Genomic DNA, 23,515 nt, shown 5'->3' with positions numbered 1-23,515 from the left:
TATGTTAATTTCTCTTCACAGTGGATTACTTGCCGAACAGCATCCCAAACTTCTCTTTGACCTGATGCCCATCATATGGATAAAACCAAGTAAATATGCCTCTAACAAAATTTCTTGGAGTTTTAGGGAGGATAGATATTTTTAACTGCTCCCCAAATAAGTCTCTGCTCAAACTATTAGAATTTTGTTCAATTAAAATAGTGACTTAATATTTACATTGTTTTCATTGGAAATATATTGTTCCCATTTTTTGTGTTGCATTTGTAGTATCTTAGGAATGTCATTTTGCCTCTTTTTGCTCTTATCCCATGAGGTGTAACGTTTTCTTTGCCTGTGCCCCACACTTCTACTTTTCAGAGTCTTATCATCAATATTTTGATTCTCAAGTGCCTTTGCACACCTCTCAGAGACACAAATAGGCTTGACACAGTCTCCAGCCAGAGATTAGAGCTTTCTGGCTACAAGTAACTCCTAGGCCTAGGAGCCAGTCAGATGCCCCAAAGCATAGATGTTGCAAGCCATATGGGATGCAGGCCAATTTTGTCCCCTTGGACTTGCCCCTTCCTTCCTTCTGCTATCATCATTTTCCCACAGAAATGAGGTTCATTATTTTGTTTTTTCTTTCTTCTCTAGTTTTTTTTCTCTCAAATAACTGTAAATGAAATTATTTACAAATCACCCATAATCACTACTCAATCCATTAAATATTTTCATTGTTAATGCAGTTCAATTATAACTGAGAAATGTGGCCTTAGTTTAGAAAGACTACTAATAGTTCATATCTGGCTTTTCAAGGACTGTATATAGGTTCATTTTGTGAGTAGGTGAGAGTTGATGTGTTTTTCTTAGTAGTAACGTACTGGAAACAAATAGCAATTTCAACTTCTAATGTGTGGGTTTCTTGTAATTAGAGCTCTAAGCGACTGTGTCTCTCTTTTTGCATCTCCCCATTACCTATACTCTATTTTATTCCTTCTTCCTTACCTTCTCCTTTTTTATTCCTTCTCTCCCAAGCCCTCCTTACCTGCTATGTGATCAGAACTTTAAAATCAATTCCTGTCTTGTAGACCTAGAATCATGAACCATATGAAATCACTTCCTCATTTCACAACCATAATTACTATATACCAACTGTAAAAAAACAACTTTAAAATGTTTAGATATCATAATCATGATCTTAGATTTAATACTTGTCATTTTATTACAAGATAAATAGTTGTTCTTTCAGTACCAGTGGCTGTTTTCCCTTTATCAAATAAATTTCTTTTCTTTTTTTTTTCAAGCTAAAAAGTCTCAGGTTTTGAAGTTGAATGCCTATGTCTGTCCCCTCTACAAGACAAGTGAACGTAAAGGAACTCTTTCCACTACAGGACATTCTACTAACTTTGTCATTGCAATGTTGTTAAAAACAGACAAACCCATTCAGCACTGGATCAAGCGTGGGGTTGCTTTGCTTTGTCAGTTGGATGACTAAATTGGACAAATTTAAGAAAACATTTAAAAGAAGTTAAAAAAAAAATTGTCTTCACTTACTTCAAAATATATGTATTATAAAACTAAGTATCTTGGTGTTATTCTTTTAAATGATCTTTGTAAAAGGTCTTTGCATTGTTCTCCCTGATATACCACTCTTGATTGTAATAGAACCTTCTAGATGGACTCTTGAGATCATAGTCAAACACTTATGGAAGAAAACATAAAAGAAATGTTTCTTTGAAGCATATAAAAGATCTTTTATTTAGTTCTTTTTTTTAGTTGGGTATTTATGTGAAAAACAGATTTGGGGAGACTAACTGGATAAAATTTAACTAATATTAGAAAACCTCTCTTTTCAAAAGCGTTTAGTCATTTCTTCAGCTTCTGTAATAGTTTGCTTTCCATTCACCTGCCTGAAGTAATTATACACAAACATTTCAAATACATATATAAATAAATTGTAAGTAAGGAAAATATTACAACAATTGTGGAACTAAACCCCTTATGTCAGAATTTTAAAATGTTAGCTCCATTTCTCACAGTACTCCTGTGACTATGAAATGAAACTCAAAGCAGTGAAGTTGATATACAAACACAGTAAGATGGCTGGACAATAGTCCTACACACCTAAGGTGGTATTGTGCTTCTTGGCATTAGCTTCATATTTAATTAGAAATGCCAAATGGTCTCATTATTTTAAGTAGTTAATATTCTTCTTATTTGGTATGCATTCATAATATAAATGTACATTAACAATTTTTAAACATTTCAACAAAACAAAATTATGGTAAAAATTTTATTATCTTGTATGGACTTAATTCCTTCCTTAGAATTCCCAGGACACTTTAGACTGCAGCTCTGTAACCCAAGGAAAATGTACGTGCAGCTACCCAATGAATCTGGACCATTGGAACAGTCACTTTTGTTAACTCAGTCACTGAGTTTCTTAAGTTGAAACTTGATTCTGTTTTGCAGTGGCTATGTGCATGACTCTTAAGAGAATGAATTCACTTCACATGGACAACCCCCAGCAAAAGCATTTTAGTCTAGGAATAAAATATTTAATCCTTTAAATTTGATGAATATAGCAGTGAAGAAAAGAGATCATATTTCCAAACAGAGCTAAACCACGTGTAGAAAACAAGGACAATGTGCCAGACTGTCTTATGATCAAGTATTTATAGTAAAGCTATTAATGGAATGGACTTTCAGGGGAGTGGAGATCCTAAATATAAATGAAAATTCTCATGTGCTAATATTTAACAGTGAAAACTTCAGTGCTGTCCTAAAGGTGATAACAAAAGGTAAGAAGTCTTTGGTATGTGATCAAACCTATTCTATGCAAAAACTGAAATGTTCTTTTAAAACAATTGAGATATTGCCTAATAAAATACATTGGTTTTTACTACCACTATTTCTATCATATATTGTATTATGAAAGTACATTTATTCCTTTATCATGTTTATTTTTAGTTATTTACTAACTAAATAAAATATGCTTTTGTTAGCATAACCTACTCACTGTGTGTAGGAAAGATATTCTTTTGGGGGAGTTCTACAGTCGGTGAGAAAAACTCATAAGCCAAGTCGGAAATAGATCAATATAAGCATTTTCATGTTTATAATGGCACTGACCTAAGTTTTATATGAAAGGTCATTTTTTCTAAATAAGTTTTAAGTAAATGGCTGCTTGTGGAAACTTCTAATTTATGTTGAATCTGTGGCAGTTCAGAAAATGGTTTTTAAATTTATGGAAAACAATTTTTAAATGAATATTTTGTTTTCTAAATTTTGCATTTTCTTCATTTATCAACCCTATCAGTTTTGTGGTTTCTGGATTTTATTTATAATTTTAAGCAGTTGATAATCTGTTTTCACAACTGGAAAATATTTTTAATTCATTCTGACTTTAAAGTAAGTCTGTCCACGTTTCACATGGATAATTACGCCAGTGATGAAGACGTGGACTATGACTTCGATACCCAGCTCATCATCCAGCAGAGTTTGCAGGATATTCCCAAGCCGGGAACTACACAGCAGGCACCTGAGGACGACAGGTAACGGTTTCTCATTGGCAACGTATAAGTATTCAGCAAGTGAGACTTATCATTATCCTGACTCTAATGTTGTGACAAAAACAGGAGACAAGGTCAGAATTTAGAATACCTATGAGACTTGATGCCTGACCAGACAGGAAAAAATTTGAAACAATTCAGAAGTTAATTAGGCAGTAAAGAAAATAGTTGAAGGAGTTCAGCAGCAAATCTGGGTGGGGAGATTCAGACTGGAAATCAGGAAGAAGAAATACATGAGAATATGAAGGACTAGAGAACGCTAATGCATCTTGTCTTTGGGGAGCTAAGGAAATGCACAAATCCAACCAAGACACATAGAAAGTGGGTGGTGGGGTAGGGTCCAGCCTTTATTCTAATCAAAGGGAAGAATTACGAACACAAAAACCTGGAAGAGACTAGGTCCTTCTGAAGTGTATTCAGAGTTCTGTTATGACAATACTAGAAGAGGAGCCCATGGACTCCTCAGTGGTGTAAGAAAGTTGCCCTGGAAATGGGCTCTCCACAGCCAACCCACCTAGTCAAATGAGCTCTGGCTGATCAGCAACCTCAGGCCCCTGAGTAGTTACTGTTGTGTTTCAGGGTGATAAACCTGTTTGCTTGAAGCAGTGTCCTCTATTTGCCTGCTGGAAGTAAAACTGGATAAATGTGTTTTAATCCCAAGAGATTTTATAATTAAATATAGAGCTGTTGGAGTACATCAAACTATAAGAAACTATGGAATGATCACTATGTGCCATACTTTTTTAAGCGTTTCGTAAATATTAACTCATTTAAATCCTAATTCTCATTACTTCTCTATGTGGTAGGTACGATTATCCCTATTTAGAGATGAGACTGAGGCACAGAGAAGTGACTTACCCAACGTCACAGAGCTAGTAAGTAAAGAGCCAGGCATCCTGGCCTCAGAGTCTGTGCTCTTTACCACACTATTACTACACTTTTGTATTAAATTTAGGAATAATCTATAAAATTACCTTTAACTAGTAAAAGTTTTATAAAGAAATTGGGTTCATTAAATTATCTGTTATATTAACATTGTGATTAAAAAATTTAAAGTTCATAGAGTAATTGACTTGGAATTCATGATTTTAGTTTGAAAGGTATAGAGACTTCGATTCAGAGTAATAAAATGTTTCAGAGAAATTATAATTAGCTATAGTTATAAATTTCATTTATCAGACTTGCAAGAATTGTATGGTGTTTAAGAAGGCTTGCTGATTTGGTCAGGCACTTGAAGGAATTAGGAAACTAGAATATATTTGAGACAGGTGGAATAAAAGATGTCCCCGCCCTAATCCCCAGAAGCGGTGAATATGTAACCTTCCGTGGCAATAGGGAAGTAAGGCTGCAGATGGGGTTAAGGTTGCTCATCAGTTGACTTTAAAAAAAGGAAGATGATCCTGGATGATTCAGGTGGACTCAGTGTAATAATCACAGGGTCCTTCAAAGTAGAAGAGGAGGCAGAAGAGAGAGAACCTGAGAGATGGCAGGGTAGGAGGATGTGGCCCAACAATGCTGGCTTTGAAGACGGAGGAAGGTGTCCACGAGCCAAGAAATGTGGGAAGCTTCTAGAAACCAGAAAAGGCAAAGAAGCAGAGTCTCCCTTAGAGCCTTCAGAAGGAAACTAAACCTACTGACACCTTGATTTTAGCCCAGTGAGGCCCATTTCATACTTCTGAACTGCAGAACTATAAAAATTTGTGTGATTATGAGTTACTAAATGTGTGGTCATTTCTTACAGCAGCCAGAAAAATGAATACAATTCTAAATCTCTGAGCAAATTGTAAGTAGGACAGATTGTCTAAGAGAATGTATTCTCTTCAAGCTGGGTTCATTGAATAGTCAAAGCAAATGGGAAGATGACAATCCTTATATTCTAGATTTAAAAATAATATGATATTCTTAAGTGAGCTTTAAAACTTTATTTTAAAATATGTTAATAAAAATATTACTTTAAAAACTGCTAATAGTGTTTTCTGAGCACAAATTCTGACCATGAATATTTTTTAAAACTCACACCATGATTATTTGCTATGTTTTTAAATAATAATTTTGGCTAGAATCATTGAACTTATAGAGTGGCCATTAAATCTTACCATGTGCTGTGACATTTAAGTCCCAGCGGGATGGATTCAGTTCAACAAACATTGAGCGCTGGCTATGACCCAGGCTCTGACACAGCCCTTGCCCTCACAAGGGCAGACAGACCTGGGAGAGGAGTTTCCCCAGAATGTGTTACGAGTCACACGACATTCTGAAAGTATTTCTGTGAAGCCTCAATCATAGAAGAGTTCATTGCTGGTTAACTACTATTGTATTTACCCTTTTCTTTTGTTTTATGTCCAATATCCTAGTCTTTTCCTAAGTTTTGGAATTACATATACTTTTTTTTTCCCTATGCAGCTTCCATTCCTTTTTGAGCACTAACTGTAAGAAGATAGTTGAAACAATAGAGACAGTTAAGTACTCTTCCTATTCTATCCCCTTCAACTTGGGATAAGATGTAATGATGACAACTGGCAGCATTTCCCTCTAAGTTCAGGAAGCCTAGAAGAAGGTTTTCCTAAATGCTCAACACTATGAGGTCCACAGCTGATTGTCGAGAGTCTGATGTGGCCTTTCCTGGGAGAAAATACTTCAGCACAACTTGGCAAAGAGCTTCTGGGCTTTTTGGTGGACAGAGCTGTTTTTCTGTATGTGACAAGATGATGCGTATTCACAGGCCCTGGTGGTATGGAATGCTAGATGAAATGCCTTACTGCTTGTTTGTCCTGTGCCATTGAAAGTTTGTCTTTTATTAAAGGCGGTGCTAGAATTCTATCGTCTCATGCACTAACCTTGACGGTAGAATTCAGAAGCAGCACAGGCCGCCTTTTATGTGTGCCAAATGTGAATCTGTTCTCATTTGACTTGCTAATAGGTGAGGAAGACGCATTGTCACACTTGACGGAGTACCAATCTGCTTTTGAAGAAACAGATGGGATAGGCTGGATTCCTCTGCATAAGGCTGCAATGCAATTAAATAAGAACATTTTGGAAATAACCCTGAAAGGTAAACTCTCTTTATAACTCTTTTTGATGCTTCTAAGAAATTTAAAATTAATTTCTATGTGTTAACCTGTGTGGTCTAATGGATTTATTGCAGCTTCAAAACCCAGTGTGTGGGAGCAAACCACCCACAATGGTGAAACGCCACTTTTTTTGGCTGTCAGCAATTGCCTCTTAGAAAATGCCAGTTTTCTTCTTCTCAATGGCTGCAATCCAAATGCCAAGAATTTTGAAGGCAATTCTCCTCTTCTTACAGGTAAATTAACACCTTGTCTCTGGAGAAGAGTCTATGGCTCTGAGTCTCCTCCATGCACCCAGGTTTCAGAGGCAGCTTTTTGTGTATAGTTGCAGCACTGTCACTTTATCCCAACTGACCAAACACAGGTACCTGACCCTCAAGAAACTTTCTGTAGGCTGGCCTGTGAAATGATCTGATGCAACAGCTCTGCCCACTTAGAAACTGATCATTTTTCATGGTGCCTTAATTGATCCAGTTAATTCTGGTGTAAGAACTATAAGAGGGAGCAGAGTAGGAAAATGCAGCCAGTGGTAGGGTAAAGATGGTAGACATCTGAACACAGATGACTAATTTTGCTCCCGCCTGAACATTCACTAACATTATAATTCGTGATTATTTTAAGGAGGTAAGATACAAAAAATGGGAAGAACAGGAGAGGAGACAACAATGATATGATTTTTTAAAACCTGGAGAGCGGATGGATGAGTAGTGACAAAAAATCTTCAGTTGGTAGTGGAGAAAGCCAAAACCCAGCATAATGATATCAAAGGCCTGAAAATTATTGGCAGTTGTTACCTAATGGAGCATAAGAGAAGGACAGGCAGCTAAAATAGGAAGAGGATTGGTTGGAAATTATTAAGAAACAAGTAGTCTGGTCTCTAGATCACTTCTGCCAGTCCACCCTGCTGGGATAGACTCATCCTGCACCCCAGCAAAATTCTCTAGGTTTATTTTCTGGATAGTTTAAACAGAGGGCTTCCCATTAGGGGAGGGCGGGAGTACTGATTGAAAACACTGAAGGAATTAAGCAAACATAGGCTGAGACCTGGCCCTTCTCCTCCACCAGGATTCTAAAAGCTGACAGCCAGAACTTTACCCTCCAAGAGGAGGCTTCTCTGGAGAACTTGATCAGCCCCAAAAGAAAGAACGAAAGATAGTGAAATTGGGGGTTCCCCAACAAATGGCCCAGGCACACCAACCTAGTTAAGACCACAGCCCACAAGCCCCACCCAATGTTTAGAATTTCCAATCAACTTTTTTAGTCCCCAACTCTTAATCATGAGCAGATAGCTAAGGACTATCTGAGGAAAGTCTTCAACAAACAGATAATAAGCAACATGGAAAAAACAGATTATTTAGGGAAAATAAAACATAAGGGAAAATTATAACTAATTTCCTCAGAGAAATTAATGAAAATTAATGAAATAACACACTACCAAAAAAAATCAAAGAACAAAGCAAAAAATGCTCTTGAAAATTAACAATATGATAGCAGAAATATAAAACTCAAATCAAATGCTGGAAGATAGACTTTAGGAAAGCTTCCAGAAGATGAGAAATGGAAAATACAGAAGAAAAAGAAACAAAACTAGGGGGACAATTGAAGAGGAATAACGTGAATAATAGGAATGCTAGAAAGAGAACACACAAGATGGAGGCAGTATATCATCATTGAAATAAGAAAATGATTTCCTAAAACAAAGGACATGTGTTTCCAGAATGAAAGAGCACACTAATTTCCAGCTCAATGAATTAATAAAGACCCACCACCCTTGGCACTCTGTATTTCCAGTCTTAGAGCAATTGGAGCACTTTCTATGGCACTTTCTAAATGACTACGAGCAGAATCCTACTGATTCAGCATCTGGCACCTAGCAAGAGTCCTCACACGCAGTCAGTTGCAGTCGATGCCAATAATTAGCGAATGGATAGGGAGATGAATAAATTCAGGTGTTTTAGAATCTTAAAGGGTTAAAGATTATCATCCCAAGGTGAATTAACAGCATAAATGCAGAAAAAACCAGTTAGAGAATTTTGATTAACAAAATGTGAGGTTAAAAATAATTTCCTAATTTTTGCTGTTTTTGTTTTTCTTCTTTTAAAGCAGCTATAAGTATTTCTTAAGTTCCAATTCTCTTGCGAACATACAGATGATAAATACAAATTTTATGTTTCTGTTTTCAGCCACATAAGCTGCCAATAGACAATCAATAACTGGTCATAGCTTACAGAAAAACAAATAGCCTATTGATATAAAACACTATAATATTATTTGATATGGGCCTTGCTTTATAACCTATTTCCAAACACAAAATGCTGGCCCATGGACTAGATAGAAAGAGCTCCTTAAGAAGCCTGAGGGATATTCTGGCCTGAATTTCCTGTTGAACGTAATGCCTACCTCGTTTCTAATTTCCCAGCTGTTCTGCAGGACTCCTACGACATGGCCGCCTTGCTGATCAGTCATGGGGCAGATGTCAACCTGCAGTGTGCCAACAAGAGGACAGCTCTCCATGAAGCAGCCAAACTGGGCAGACAGAACATGGTGAAGCTACTGCTGGCTTCTGGGGCTCACGCTGATCCGCAGAGCTCCTACGGATTCACTCCTCTTGCTCTCGCTGCCCAAAGTGGGCACACTGAAATCATGAAAATATTACTACGGAAAGGCAAGGTTTTCTATACAGCCAACACACTACCAAGGGGGTCATGTGACCCAAGCGTTCTCCTCTTCAAGGAGAGCTTCAAAATAATAGAAGCTAACATTTTACTTATGCCTAGTATAAATATTTGAAAGAAGTGTATGTTAAAATTGGCTAGTGAAAAGCCCAAAATAGTCAGCGGTTGAATATTTATTTGATGTGAAGTAATTTCCCTAAAATGACTAGGATGCATGCAGGTTACCCTTACTTAATGTCCCTGACAATGCTGAGAGGATGGTTGTCTTATGTTTAACTTTATTCAGGTTGTTGTCCTTTTCTAGATTCATAGAATGAAAGACCCCATGACCTCCCCTACTTGTTGTCTCTGCTTAAGCTAAGTCCTGAGGCAGTCCAATCTATTATCAGATGACTTTCATTGTTAGGAAATTCTTCCTGATTTCTTCTTTGGGTCACAGTTCTCCCCTCTAGTAACAACCAAAACTCTGAGAGAAGGGGAAGGCAACTTGTATTTATTGAGCACTTTCTAAGCACCAAGTTTTAAGCTACCTATGTTGCCACATGTAATCGTCTAAAAACCCTGTGAGGTAGGCATTATCCCCATTTTACACTGGAGGGAAGTGAGGATCAGGGATGGAACCAGTTCTACAACTTCCCTTCAAACACGCCCTCCCCTGTCACCAATGCTACAGGCATGGCCATTTGAGATCCTGGCTTAACTGGCAGAGACCTTGGCTCAGAGAACTTTGGCATGTATTGTCTTTGAGGAGACCCCATTGACGACACTGTTAGATGAAGCAATTTAACATCTAAAACTTTTTTTCAAAAAAGTAAATCTTTACCAAGGCTTAGTAAAGCCCCCGTATTAGAATCATCACCTTTATTCTCCTCCCTGTTTGTGGTCGAAAGCCTTATTTCTTCCTTTAAAAACACATGGTCCTGGTCTCCAATATTCTAGACTACGGGACCGCCTGTATTTAAGAACAATCTTCTGCTTTTTAGACTTACCTATTATATAGGGGAGGCTAGTTTCCAATCAGGGGCCATAAGACATTTTAAGATGTTTTAAATGAGCAGTAAATATCAGAGATGTCTAAAGTCATTAGCTGGAATAACAAAAGTAAACATTGGATTCTTCATCTACACAAAAAGAGTAACCTTTGATTAATATATAGAGAAAGAGGAGAGTCAAAAGATTTAAAATTTTTAACCCTTCAAACCCTTAGGTCCAGCATCAGTGGCGCTAAGTGAGGTGAGTGAGTGAGCATTTCCCGTAAGTGACCCTCTTACAAAGTAATGTGCATAAAGTGACATAGATGATAAATGGCAGAACCAAGGTGTGAACTCACATGTGTCTCATTCCAAATCATAGGACTTTCCCACCCGCACCAGAGCAGTAGGCCTGGGTCTGTCCCACCTGCACGAGTCCTGACTGCCTTGCTTACGAGCTCTTCATCTCTGAGGCAGTCACTTAACCTCAAAGAGCCTCAGTTTATCTATCTTTAAAATTAAGATATTAGCATCTACTTCTTAGGGTTTGGTGAAGTTTGGAAATTATTATGCACATAAAGGAAGCAGTACATACTGAGCACTCATTACATGGAGGCTTAGTAGACATTTCTTAATCCAGTCTAGCAATGGGGTCTTTGGGCAGCCACTGTATGCTGATGACTCTGGGGTCTGTGCTAAGTGGAAGTCACTACATCTTTTTTATATGATACGAACCGTGAATGTACCCAGAATGCTCTCCTTTCCTTTTGTCCATTCCAATGCTACTCTGTTTTCAAAGCCCGCTCTACTGAGAGGTCTTCCACAACTGACCCCAAACTCTTTTTCTCCTTCTTTCAACCCCCAGCTCCCCTCACAACCCCAGCCCTGAAATCTAGAGGACATGTTGCCTATACCTATACAGGCATACCTCATTTTATTGTGCTTCGCGGTATTGTGTTTCACATATGTGTGTTTTTTACAAATTGAAGGGAAGACCTCCACCAGCAAAAAGATAACGACTCGCTTTATTTCAATACTCGCTTTACTGTGGTACTCTGGAACCAAACCCGCAATATCTCAGAGATAACGCCTGCGCTCTTATTCCACAAACCACTCACATGACACTTTGCATACGGGGCGCTTCAATTTGTCCTTTTAACTATCAGCAGTCCCCAACTTCAACTAAACAACAATTGCATCATCTCTTACTATGAGCAGCCCTCTAAGATCAAGTTAAAACAAAAAAACAATACCCTTTTCCATAGATGGTGAGTGATACAGTTCAACAAGATGTTAGTGCCATTCTATGTACAAGCGTGTTATGGATTAAGTGAGCTTTCGTAAACTGGTCTGGAAATAAAACAACCTTTTATAAAATTATTTCTCCTGGAATTTTCAAGTTCCAAACAAGTAACTTCTAAAATTACTCTGAAAGCCATCCTACTTATAACTTAAAGAGATTGCACTATTCTTTCCCTCCCCAATTAGATTATAAACTGCTTGAGCAGAAGGTACATATTTTATTTCTGTGATTCGTAGTACTTTGCTGAAATGGATGCTGAATAATTGCTCTTTGGTGGTGGTGGTGATATATTTTTTAGAATGCTTACACAATACAGTGGAAAACATAACAAGTCTCTTTCTCCTCTTAGGAGCTAATGCTCTTGGTCAGGCCTCTGATTCTTCTTCCATCTTACTTGAAGCCGCTAGTGGAGGAAATCCGGACTCCATTGCTCTCTTGCTAGAGTATGGAGCTGATGCCAACATCCCTAAGAATTCAGGCCACCTGCCCATTCATGTGGCAGCTGACAGAGGCCACTTGCTGTAAGTCCAGTTACATTATTGCAAATCATAGCTTTTTTTTTTGAAGCAGCTTCTGGGAACTTTATATTCTTCATCTCTGATCCTACAACTCCAATACCCCTTTTAAAGCAAAACTCTTGACCAGCTAGAAAGTGGTAAAGTCAGACATATTCTTTAGCCACTGAAGAGACATAAACCTATTTTATTATCAGGTCCTCAGGCAATACAAGGAGCCTCTAGTCTCACTGACTGGACTAATTCTGAGTTTATAATCTGGACAGTAGTTTCATTTAGTTTTATTTGCTTTCTGAGCTTTTGGATTCAGGAATTAGGCTTTGTTTGGTTGTGGGGTCTAAACACTACCTAATAGTAATACCATCCAGTGCTAGTATAAGACAGTCATAAACATGTTAATGCAGCATCTTCACAAAAACTATTTTAAAATGCACTTTGAAATTCTTCCTCAGAGCTCTAAAGATTTTGGTTCCAGTTACGGATGTTGTGGCCATTAAGCAGAGTGGCATTAGTCCAGTTCACTGTGCAGCGGCGGGAGCACACCCCGAATGCCTGGAACTGCTCATCCAGGCTGGATTTGACGTCAATTTCATGCTAGATCAGAGAATTCGCAAACACTATGATGACCATAGGAAGTCAGCTTTGTATTTTGCTGTATCAAATGGTGACCTCCCTTCAACTAAGCTGCTTCTGAGTGCTGGAGCTTTGCCTAATCAAGACCCGGTTAACTGCCTCCAGATAGCCCTAAGGATGGGCAATTATGAGCTGATCAGTCTGTTGCTACGGTATGGGGCCAACGTAAATTACTTCTGCAGAGTCAACCCTTTACACTTCCCATCAGCACTGCAATACACACTGAAAGATGAAGTCATGCTCAGGATGCTATTGAATTATGGATATGACACAGAGCGATGCTTTGATTGTCCTCATGGAGACAAAGTTCATCTTTTCTATACTTTTGAAGGCTGGACATCTACAGTTATCAAAGATACTATGGTAAGTCCACAGTATCGGCTGTACCACCTTATACAGTCATTCTTGGTGGCCCTGAACTACAGCAATAGATAACTCCATCCATTCTCTCCAGCTCATTGTTGGGTTTTAATATATGGGTAAAATAAACACAATAAGAGAAAGATGTAAAACGGACAGAAACAGTTCAGAGAGAAACAGTAATTTAACTCAACCTAGGGAGTTTCACAAATGAAGCAACATCTGAGCAATGTTTTGAAGAATGAATGCAGTCATGTGTACCAGTTACGCTTTTTCTTTGATTATGTGTTACCTAGCTAAAATGCTTCTGGGGTTCTGATACCTGTACTCCTAGGTTTTTAGCTCTAACATTTGACTAAGTAGTTTCTTTAGTCATCTTTTTAATGAAAAAAAACTACAATAGTTGAGCACTCCCTCGAGACATTTTTCTCTTGGCTTTCATCACACCAGTCTCCTATTTCCCCTTACCTAATTTCCTGCTTTCCCTTTCTCCGACTTGAGCTCTACCCCTTGCCCCCCACCCCTTTTCATATAGCTGCCACCCTTCAGGTCTCATATCAAGTGTTAATTCTTCAGATGTCCTTACATAAGGTAGTTCCCTTCCCTAATCACTCTCTTGTAATATTGTCCATTTCTTTTATAGAAATTAAGACTTTCTGAAATTATCTTTTTAAAATGTTGCTGATTATGTGCCTCCTCCCCTCCAAATACATGAATGTAAGCTCTTGTTCATCACTTTCCTCAACTTACAGATCTGTGCTTAGTAGAGTAGATGCAGTCTACCGTTTCCCTGAAAATAAGACCTAGCTGGATAATCAGCTCTAATGCATCTTTTGGAGCAAAAATTAATATAAGACCCGGTCTTATTTTACTATAATAAAAGACCGGGTCTATAATATAGACATTTCCATCACATTGGTTAGAACTCAGGTGGCCACATCTAGGTGAGGTAATCTTTATTCCAGACAGCCATGTGGCCAACCAAAGGGGATAATAGATATTGTGTAAAACTCTTTTATACCTTCATTACATCTTACATTGTTCTGAAGACACAGTAGTAAATATTTTTCCCAATGTCAGAGCTAAGAAATAAAATTTTCTTGCTCCCTACATTAGTTTATAAGTGAGAAACTTGAGAACTTGGATTCTGACTATGAGTTTAGTGCTCTTTGATTACTATGCTCTTGATTACTCTGCTAAATCAGTTTTTCATTTGCTTTCCTATTCTGATTTTCTTCCTCAGTTCTGTGAAGTAATAACTTTGTCGTGGCTGCAACATCTCTCTGGAAAGGTTGTTCGAGTAATGCTTGATTATGTTGATCAAGTTCAAATCTGTTCCAAGTTGAAAGCTGTGCTCCAAAAACAGGCACTGTGGTCAGAAATCCATAATATCTTAAGTGAGTATCTTTCTTGTAGAAGATTCTTACCAAAAATACTAATTATTTGTAGAACACTCCTCTCTGACCTAAAGAAACGAAGAAAAATACTATTCCTATCTAAAAAACGTTAGTTGGTAACTACACTTAATTTGTATTTATTTACCATTTTCCAGTAAATAAAATCTGTTAGTTAACTACTTCTTATATAGGTAGGTAATACTTTTCTCCTAATCCTGTGGAACACTGTAGACACAGGAATTAAAAGCTATAAAATGGCACTAAAAAAGATGAGAAAAAGCTAAGATCTAAGTCTGTAGATAACAAATGATCCTTCAAACTAAATTCTTTCACAGTAGCACGAGTCAAATTAAAAATAATTTCTTTCATTTAATTTCCTCCCAGGTAGTGACCTTTAGTTTTCAGCCTGACCTGGAGGGGCAGGACAGGCTGGGATTCGGGGTGGGGGATTAATCTATGCAGATTTAAGAACTTCACGTCTCACAGGCCAGACCCACAAATTTTGCCAGTCTTTGGACTCTAACTTGACATGGCTCTGAAACCGTATCTACAAGAAGAGTTGCAATGTGAAGTAAAAAGCTGTTACCCGATTAACTTTTTCCATTTAGTAACAGCAAATGAAAATCTTAGTGGCTTAAGTATAAAATATATTTGTTAACTAAACCCTAAAATCACTAAAAAAAATCAATTCTTTTTCGTTTTGGATAATGTACCCGTTTCTTTCATTTCAGCAAACCCTCGCTCCCTAAAACATTTGTGCCGTCTAAAGATCCGGAAGTGTATGGGACGTCTTCATTTGCGATGCCCCGTCTTTATGTCATTTCTTCCATTACCCAATCGTCTAAAAGCCTATATCCTTTACAAAGAATATGACCTTTATGGACAAGGAACTTTTACAGGAACTTGGTAATCAAATAGATAAAGAGGTACAGTTCTGCAGCTGTATTTCTTAAAATTTGACTTGTTATATATGATTCATGTTTCTCACTTTACCTAGCAACCACAAAAACAAACAAAACAAAAACCCTCAATGCAGTCTACATTCTCTAAAAAGTTGGTCTTTTTTTTTTCAATTAAAATTTATTGGGGTGAACGTAGCCTTTCAATAGATGGCTAGTATTCTTAAAGGCAGTTTAAAAAGACCAAGCAGTAAAAAATTCAATTAAATGAAATACATTAGTTCTAACTGTACACTGATCTTACATTAAGTGTATGAATCTACATTTCTACATGCTCAAAATAATAGATGCCACCTCTGATAATTCTTAACAGTAATCCTTTTTATAGAGGAAGTACATATAGAAAATCTTAGTGATTGTATTGAAAAATACTGACTCCAGTACATGACCTGGAAGTTTGCTGTTCTTGTGCAGAGTCCCAAAGCCAGCTTAGTGTCTGTCTACTTGCAGAGTCCAATATTGAAATGAGGTAATCAAGTTAATTGAAATAGAACCTCAATTGCAATTTTATTAATGGGAAACATGCATCCCTTTTTTCCATAAAACCCTGGTTAAGGGTTACAATTTATTGGTTAATGTGATCACTGGAATAGAAATTATAAGTGTTTTCAAATGAGTGATGGCTTATAATTTCAATATGGGCTCACTGATAGCAGTTATAGGATCTTAGTTTAAATTTTTATTTCTATATATTTTATGCTGCACATAAGTACAGGTTTCTACGTGTGGAAAGTGAGGAAAGACATTGAGAAGACATTCACTCAGCCACATGTGTGTAGTATTTAGATGGCACAACAGGGAGGACAGGCAGGTTGGATGATGTAATGTAGTCCATTTCACCACAGACCCAGTCAGCTGCAGCCCGATATTTACATGATTAGTCTCAGTGTACTTTTTTAAGCATAATATAGTCCATCTTAGGTAAACTGACGTTATATGATTTCTTTCTGATATAGGGATTTGTGGCTTCATAGACGATTTCAGTAAGCACAACTTTAAAATTATTTTTAATAATACCGTTTTCACATAAAAAAATTGCAAAACTAGCTGGCATGAAAGTTTTTATTTTTTAAAATCAAATTGTACTGTCTGTTTATAAATGACTGGTGAATTATATATATGTCAATATACAAATATATTTAGGAGATACATGCACTTATATCATAAATTACATAATTCCAAAGTTAATTTCATCCACTCCCTGGACCTTCTAAAAGTGTATATACATTTTATAAAATTCAAAAGAAGTTAGAACAGAAACTCCCAGTAGAAGAAAAGAATTAGTAAGTGCTAGCGGAAACTGTAAAGAGCAGATGGGATGAATATGCATTAGAATTAAAATTACAGGACCAAGACACGTAAGCTGTTGTGCACAATAACCTGTCTCTTTAAACTGTAAGAATTTCTTTGAATAGAACCAGACAAAGTAAGTACGCATTGTCACATTGTCTGTAACGTGTCTAGAGTAATTGCTGAGAAGTCTGTTTTTCTAAAAGAGTCACCAGTAATGAATTGGTATTACTTTTCAATAAGTGACAATGTTTTTTTATTTCAGCTGTTATGGAATTGCAGTGGGGCTAGATGTGTAATTATAATGTCATAACCGGTTAAGAAAAAGTCCAACTGTTTATAAGCATCATTTGAAATTACTTGGAGAAATAAAATTCAGAATATATGTCAAATATTTCATACAAAAATGACTGTACAAAAATCATGGACTTTATTATACATTAAAAATCTCCTAACAGCATATTTCCTGAAGCTGTCAGGGAATATCTATTTTGACAAAATGAAAAAATAAGTTCTCCATCCCACATGTATACCACCATTACATAAAGCTGAGTTCTTCGAATCCAATTCTAAAGGTAAATGTAGCATAATTTTTAACTGAATACTGCATGATTAATAGTATGAGTGAAATAAGAATTACCCAATTCACTTACATCACAAAATCACCAAATATACAAAGCAGTTTTGCACGTTAGTTATAACTTAATCCCCAGTTCTCATATTAACTGAAGTAAATTACATGAGTATAGCCTAAAGAGATTGGTTAAAAAGTATAATATAGTTCCAGTTTCAAATTTTTATGTATTTATTAATGTAGAACAAAATAATCTCGTGAAAGAAGAGTAAGTGAAACTTGCCAAAAATCAAACGAAAAGCTTGCTTGCTACAGTGTGTCTGAGTATTTAAAGTACAGTTTGAATGCTAGGAGGTTGTTAAAACCAATGTTAACATTTTCATTTTATTCATATAGCAGGTTTTGTAATACATGGGCTCACAGGGTCTGTCAGCATTTAAAATAAGATTTAAATCTTAACTACTTTGAGTTCCTATATATAAGTCAAAATTAACTCCAATGCCTTTATCACACAAGATTATGCTACATAGGATGTTATGCACACCTTACTATCCCTTTTCTGAAGCATAAAAGTAAAATAAATCTATCACCCCATAGATTGTAGAGCCTGAGAAGTCTTCTGAAATTACAAAGTAATCATTGTAGACATGGCAAAAACTAGACTGGCTTTGAGGATTCTATTCAAGGTGTTTTAGTACCTTAGCAAGTTTTCAAATTTTTAAAAGGGAGAGGGAATAACTTGTTTCCTATCTATTGACTTCATGACTATAGTTAAACGTACTGTTCATATAGGTAGCAGAGTGCAGATCAGAATTAGATAGACTTAATTTCTTTCCTTTTAAAGAAATCGGTTCTGTTAATTTATAAAAACCATTCAGCGTAACTTTGAATCTGAGATAGAGCTCAAAATCTAATTCAATTAACACCAAAGCATCCCAGAACTAGAGGGGATTTCAAAAGTTAACAAAGATCAGCTTTAACACTGTGCAGAAACCCATGAGCAGCCTTCTTTAAACAAAAAGGAGTCTATTAAAGTTAATGTTTAAATATCTGCAGTAATGGAATAGTTTGTATAGTACTATAGTAATGGAAGAGAAGGTGAATCATCTAAAATTGTTAAACCCACACATGACTTCAATTTGGTGTTGGAATGTGCTTTGGTCTGACCTATGAACATGGGTGTGTTATTGTGGAAATTCCTATCAAAACATGACTTAAAAGGAATGGTAAGTCTGTCCAGCATCCCTCTGTCTACCATTACCCTTAACTCTACCTACACTTTGACCCAGAGTGCTAACAAACAGTAGGACTTCGCCACCATGTAAAGCACCAGCCTAGTAAAACTGCGTCCTAATGCTGACCACCTCCCTTGTAGGGTAACAAGTTTCATCTGAGCTAAGTGAGGTGACAACTTAATACGTAGCATAAACAAAAGACTTACTAATTCTCAAAAAGGTCTCAAAAGTATGACTTGCCATGACTAATCAAATGCTGACCAAAGAAAAAATTTCAATTTCTATAAAAGGAATAATACACAACTATTGTGAAAGTATTCCCTTTCGTAAGCACAAAATAAACTTTTTTCACAAAGTATTCTGTAAATATCTACTTTTTCACTAAACGTTTCAGTAACATAAGGCTTTAAAATAACGATGATCAAGTAATCATTATTCCCATTTGGCACATGGATAAAAAGAACACCAACCCATTCCTATAGAAAACAGTGTGAAAAGGCCACACTATATTGTGAGAACTAAAACAGATGCTATTTCTAATTCAGAACTAAGAAGAGAAACTATATATTAAAAAAAGAACAAAAGGATTTTCCCTTGTAAAATTAGTCTTAGTGGCAAATCTCTTGAAAATTTTAAATGTATGACTATGTAAAATAGTTTATTCAATATATTTAACTTGTTTATATATACTTTTACATGTGAAATACAGGAACATAATTTCTATCAGCAATGTTAAAATCTGAGTAAAGAAAAATAATCAAATTTTGACATAGAAGTAGGCAGTAGAGAAATGTCATTTTAACCTTGACGCCAGGCTAAAATCCTTCCTTGGTCAACTCTCCTATACCAAGCATTCAATTTCTTTTCAATCTTTCATGGAATTAGACCTATCACTCATTTCAAGAGTACAAGTATTTACAATAATTAGTGCAAATTATTCTACTGTCATATATTAGTTAGTTGCCTTTGTGGATATAAAGTGGTGATTAGTATTTTATCAAAACATGGGATTATGAAAATACTGTGGGTATCAGTCTGAAATTTAAAAGATTACATTTTCTAAACTAATCTCTTGGAATTTTTACTTTAAGCAGAAAACATAATTGTTAGAGAAGTTCTTTTGAAATGTCACTTGATTTTCAATAAAAATTATTTCACTCAATGCACAAAATACAATGTATTATCCTGTAACAATATCTTTACATGTTAAGTCCTAATCTAAAATGTGCTTAAACAAACAAACAAAAATCCCTTTTAATAAATTCCAAAATCTTATTTTAACCACTACTGCTCTGCAGCAATAATTGAAGTCCCAACCTGAGAAATAAGAATGTGATAATAAAATGCCAACGTCTGTATCAATATTGAATTGTCGACACTTAAGCTTCTTTCCCATTGGCATTAAGTGGAAGTACATCAGAGATATGGGAGCAATCCAAGAAAGTGCCCTGAAATCAACAGTACCACCTGCCCCAATTTAAAACCTTAAGTCTAAAATCTCTGTTCTAATTATTTTATAAAAGTTCTATTGCACATTTAATATTGTTCAAATATTTGCAAACTGGTAGAATTCTCTATATAAAGGGTTTTGAACCTATTTAGTCAAAAGCTTCCTCACTGCCAACAAAATGTTCCTAATGAAAGAGGGAGCATAAGCATGAATATCTGAAGCTGAAGAATAAATGATTACTTACACTCATAGCCAATTACAATGTAAGATAATAAATTCACAATTTGAAGGAAGAAAGGTTTGAGTAAGTGTAATTCCCCAGCAATCTACTTCAGGGCGATGAAGAGGTTTCTTTTAGACATGTGGAATTTGATGTTACTGCGTTGTATATTATTTTTAAGTAAAAAAGTCAATGCAAACCTAAGTCATTAAGGTCAATCTTATTTTTCAAAATGAAGTTAAACAAGCAAATATAAACTTTAGTCTCCTCCTTGACATTTCAACATAGTTTTTACTTTGTGCCATTTCACCATGGAAATTGTCAATAAATTCCAAGGGGGGAATTATCAACCAAAAGCAAGGATAAGTTTATGCTTCTGACTCTCTCTTCTTTCCTTCTTCTCCCAAATCACTCTCTTCTGACTGGCTACTGCTAAGGACAACAAACTGCCCCTCACTACTGGCTTGTGTTGGTCTACTGGAGGCAGCTATCAACCGACTTTGTTCTTCTAAGTCCTAGTGGAAAAGATAGAAAAGAAACTAAGTCAATTGTTTGCAATCAAATAAATGGAAAACTATGCAGTTAAAATATATACTTGAGAATCACTTCAATCCTCCTGTCATAAATATATATGGATAATTCTGACAACTTCCTGAAAAGAAAGGCTACACAACCACTGCAACACCAAAGTCAATTCTGGTACCATTCTAGAAATCCTATAAAAGCCAGCATTTCCCTCTTCTCCATTTTTGTGGTCAATAACCAAATTCAGGCCACAATTCTCTCACTATACAGTAAAAGGCTCATAATGGATCACTATACATCCTCTCCCTTCCCACTCTGCAGCCCTCTTCTCCATCTTTGTCCAATTTATCTTGCTAACTCAGTTGTCATCTTCTTTCAGATTACCCTATAAAGGTAGCCTTGACTCCAGTGTCATCTTTGTCACGTCCCTCTCTTTTGTCCATATATTCACTACATTGCCAACTCTTGCTGATCTGTTCTGATTAAGTATCCCATGGTTATCTCCTCTTTTCCACTGTTACTGCTAATGACACAACCCATAACCGGCTCTTACAATCTCATGTATCACCTATGTAATGCATTCAACAGATTTTGTTCTGAAATTTGTCAAGCTTAAGATTATCATGTTGGATGGACAATGATCTGACACTCCTGGTAACATTAAGTGTGTGTGTATGTGTGTGTGTGTGTGTGTGGGGGGGTGTATTGCTAGAGGCCAACATGGCTTTCAGAAATGACAGTTAAATCTATCTATCATCTATCTATCTATCTATCTATCTATCTATCTATCTATCTATCTATCTATCTATCTATCTATCTATCTATCTATCTATCTATCTATCTATCTATCTATCTATCTATCTCTATCTACCTACCTACCTACCTACCTACCTATCATCTATCTATCCATCTATCTATCTATCTATATACAGATATATGTGAAAGCCTCTCAAAAGACCTGCTTCAACAGAGACAACCTTCACTGGAATATGGAAACATGAAAGTTCTGGTGTGTTTGCTAAACTGCAAGTTACTCTACATGTCAGTAAAACTATAATGTGAACATCCCATCAGAAGACAGATGTCGTCCTTTTCTGCTAGGCTATGAATCATGTGGCTATGATATAGCTGAGGAAGCCGAAACAGACTTCACTTGGAAATTCACATCTGAAAATCACAGTGCTGAATTAAGGAAACTCTTCACAAAGATCACATCTGAGAAGATCCAGACATTAGGACTGCATACCTTTTCAATTTGTTTTTGTTTACTGAGTTCTTTCTGTTGCTTCTCTTTTACTCTCTCTATTTCTTTTTGTTTTTCTGATGCCCTACGATCCTGAAGAACAGATGAATACAACAAATCAATTAAATATGAAATAACTTAAATTTTAGGCTTTTCAATTAATGTTACCTTTGTAACCTTTTCAAATTACTGTTTTGCATTGGTATGAGAAAGCACACCAAAAATTTATATTCTATGTTAGCCATTTATACAAATTCTAAATGCTATATCAGTAATAGTATCCAATGTTAACCTTGCTTAGCATAATCATTTTGTTAACATGAAAAATCTTACATTACTTCGTTAACATTCTTGGATAATTAAGTATCTTAGATTCTTACCAGTTCTGCATGCAAAGCTATCTGTTTTGCCAGTCCAACAGAATCACAAATCTAAAAGGGGAAAAAAGTGGGAAAAACTCAGGCAATTCTCACATCAAAGTAATAATTTCAATTATCCAAATGGCTGATGTAACTAGTTTTATAACTCATTATAAAACACTGCTTCAAGAAAAAGCTGATTTAAGAATGTTCCAGCCCCAAACCAAGCCTTTGTATATTTTTTTCAGAATCTGTGAGTTTCATCTGCTGGCTGTCACCTCTTTCACATAATCCACTTTTTGTTATCTCAACTTTATCACTGAGATGGCGAAGTCTGCAAAGAATGAAGCAAGCAGCTGCTGATGCTGCTCTCAGCTGAAGACATCTGAAAAATGGCTGATTATGGGAATATACTGCATTCCCAGGATAAATTAACAAGGCTAGAAGATTCACCAGCTATTAATGGCTAAGAAGATATAGGTCTAAGGAACTCAGAAGGTCCAACCCATCGCTCAGCTGTCTTCAGAGCAACAGGCTTTGGTCAAGCAACTCGATGGACTAGGCAAAGTTCGTAAGTTTTTTCCAGAAACCTTAGTAAGAACTCCGACTATAATATGTATTTCACAACAGAAACACATTTTGAAAAGCCAGGTACCTTTTCTCCCTCATTGTTTGATTCAAATATATAGCAGACAGATGACAGATTACTTTCACTTCTCCCTCCGGATGTTCGAAGAACAAATCCAAAGAGCCTCTTATTTTCCTGGTGTGTAGCATACAAAACTACACTGGGTAATGGAAACTGCCAAAGAAAACATCAGAAGCAAACATAAGATTTTTCAAGCCATTACAACAGCACTTTTATAAATGACACAGTCATACTAAGTTACAAAAATATCATAAATAGAACATTAGAGCCAATTTTTTTCTTAACAGAATGGTAATCCGAGAACAAAAAATGACATATTTGGTTTGGATTGCCAGACAAAGAGGTTGTTGAATACTGAATTTGTTTCATTAGTCATTAATACATTTTACAAAGTCAAATTCAATAACAAAGGTGGTCTATATTACTAAATGATTAAATAGAAGCACATACTTGTAACTATTTCGAAATAGCTCATTATAAAATAAATTCAATCATGTTCGGCTTTTAATTCCTGCTGTTGGTTTCTTTAGTGTATAAC

General features: G+C 36.1%; 3 protein-coding genes across 9 annotated transcripts in view; 2 read left to right on the top strand and 1 right to left on the bottom strand.

Moving 5' to 3' along the window:
* The window catches only part of DNAH12 (dynein axonemal heavy chain 12), a 195,435-nt gene extending 192,947 nt beyond the window's left edge, over positions 1-2,488 (top strand). The window contains exons 73-74 of the mRNA XM_074313144.1: positions 22-89; positions 1,284-2,488. Of these exons, the coding sequence (XP_074169245.1) occupies positions 22-89; positions 1,284-1,474 (259 nt within the window). The 3' untranslated portion in view covers positions 1,475-2,488. The remainder of the gene's footprint in view (positions 1-21; positions 90-1,283) is intronic.
* Positions 2,489-2,553: 65 nt separating this feature from the next.
* On the top strand, positions 2,554-23,485 carry ASB14 (ankyrin repeat and SOCS box containing 14). Of its 7 annotated transcripts, none has more exons than XM_074313151.1 (10): positions 2,554-2,780; positions 3,392-3,533; positions 5,955-6,000; positions 6,462-6,603; positions 6,697-6,855; positions 9,039-9,284; positions 11,918-12,089; positions 12,536-13,079; positions 14,320-14,473; positions 15,205-17,197. In XM_074313151.1, exons 1-10 carry the CDS (start codon positions 2,672-2,674, stop codon positions 15,381-15,383), a joined length of 1,893 nt encoding a protein of 630 aa, XP_074169252.1. In that variant the 5' UTR covers positions 2,554-2,671; the 3' UTR covers positions 15,384-17,197. The 7 variants fall into 7 exon arrangements, with proteins under 7 accessions (XP_074169252.1, XP_074169249.1, XP_074169248.1 ...); XM_074313147.1 differs by lacking the exon at positions 2,554-2,780 and adding exons at positions 4,358-4,426; positions 22,577-23,485 and having other exon boundaries at positions 3,395-3,533; positions 5,955-6,603; positions 15,205-15,399; XM_074313146.1 differs by lacking the exon at positions 2,554-2,780 and adding exons at positions 4,358-4,426; positions 21,659-23,485 and having other exon boundaries at positions 3,395-3,533; positions 5,955-6,603; positions 15,205-15,399.
* The window catches only part of APPL1 (adaptor protein, phosphotyrosine interacting with PH domain and leucine zipper 1), a 33,431-nt gene continuing 26,396 nt past the window's right edge, over positions 16,481-23,515 (bottom strand). The window contains exons 19-22 of the mRNA XM_019724191.2: positions 22,984-23,130; positions 22,350-22,400; positions 21,973-22,062; positions 16,481-20,716 (exon numbers count right to left, since the gene is read on the bottom strand). Coding sequence (XP_019579750.2) covers positions 20,570-20,716; positions 21,973-22,062; positions 22,350-22,400; positions 22,984-23,130 — 435 coding nt within the window. The 3' untranslated portion in view covers positions 16,481-20,569. The remainder of the gene's footprint in view (positions 20,717-21,972; positions 22,063-22,349; positions 22,401-22,983; positions 23,131-23,515) is intronic.

This window comes from Rhinolophus sinicus, linkage group LG10 (assembly GCF_036562045.2).
Source record: "Rhinolophus sinicus isolate RSC01 linkage group LG10, ASM3656204v1, whole genome shotgun sequence".
NCBI lineage: Eukaryota > Metazoa > Chordata > Mammalia > Chiroptera > Rhinolophidae > Rhinolophus > Rhinolophus sinicus.
The sequence above is the reverse complement of the archived record's forward strand: the minus strand, read 5'-3'. Positions and strand labels throughout refer to the sequence as shown.

Bases quoted from the DNA above. Each gene is read 5' to 3' on its own strand.
- ASB14 (XM_074313151.1), top strand. From the start codon at position 2,672: ATGGAATGGACTTTCAGGGGAGTGGAGATCCTAAATATAAATGAAAAT. The intron at 3,534-5,954 runs GTAACGGTTTCT...TTCCCTATGCAG, and splicing joins CAGGCACCTGAGGACGACAG to CTTCCATTCCTTTTTGAGCA. The intron at 13,080-14,319 runs GTAAGTCCACAG...TTTCTTCCTCAG, and splicing joins CAGTTATCAAAGATACTATG to TTCTGTGAAGTAATAACTTT.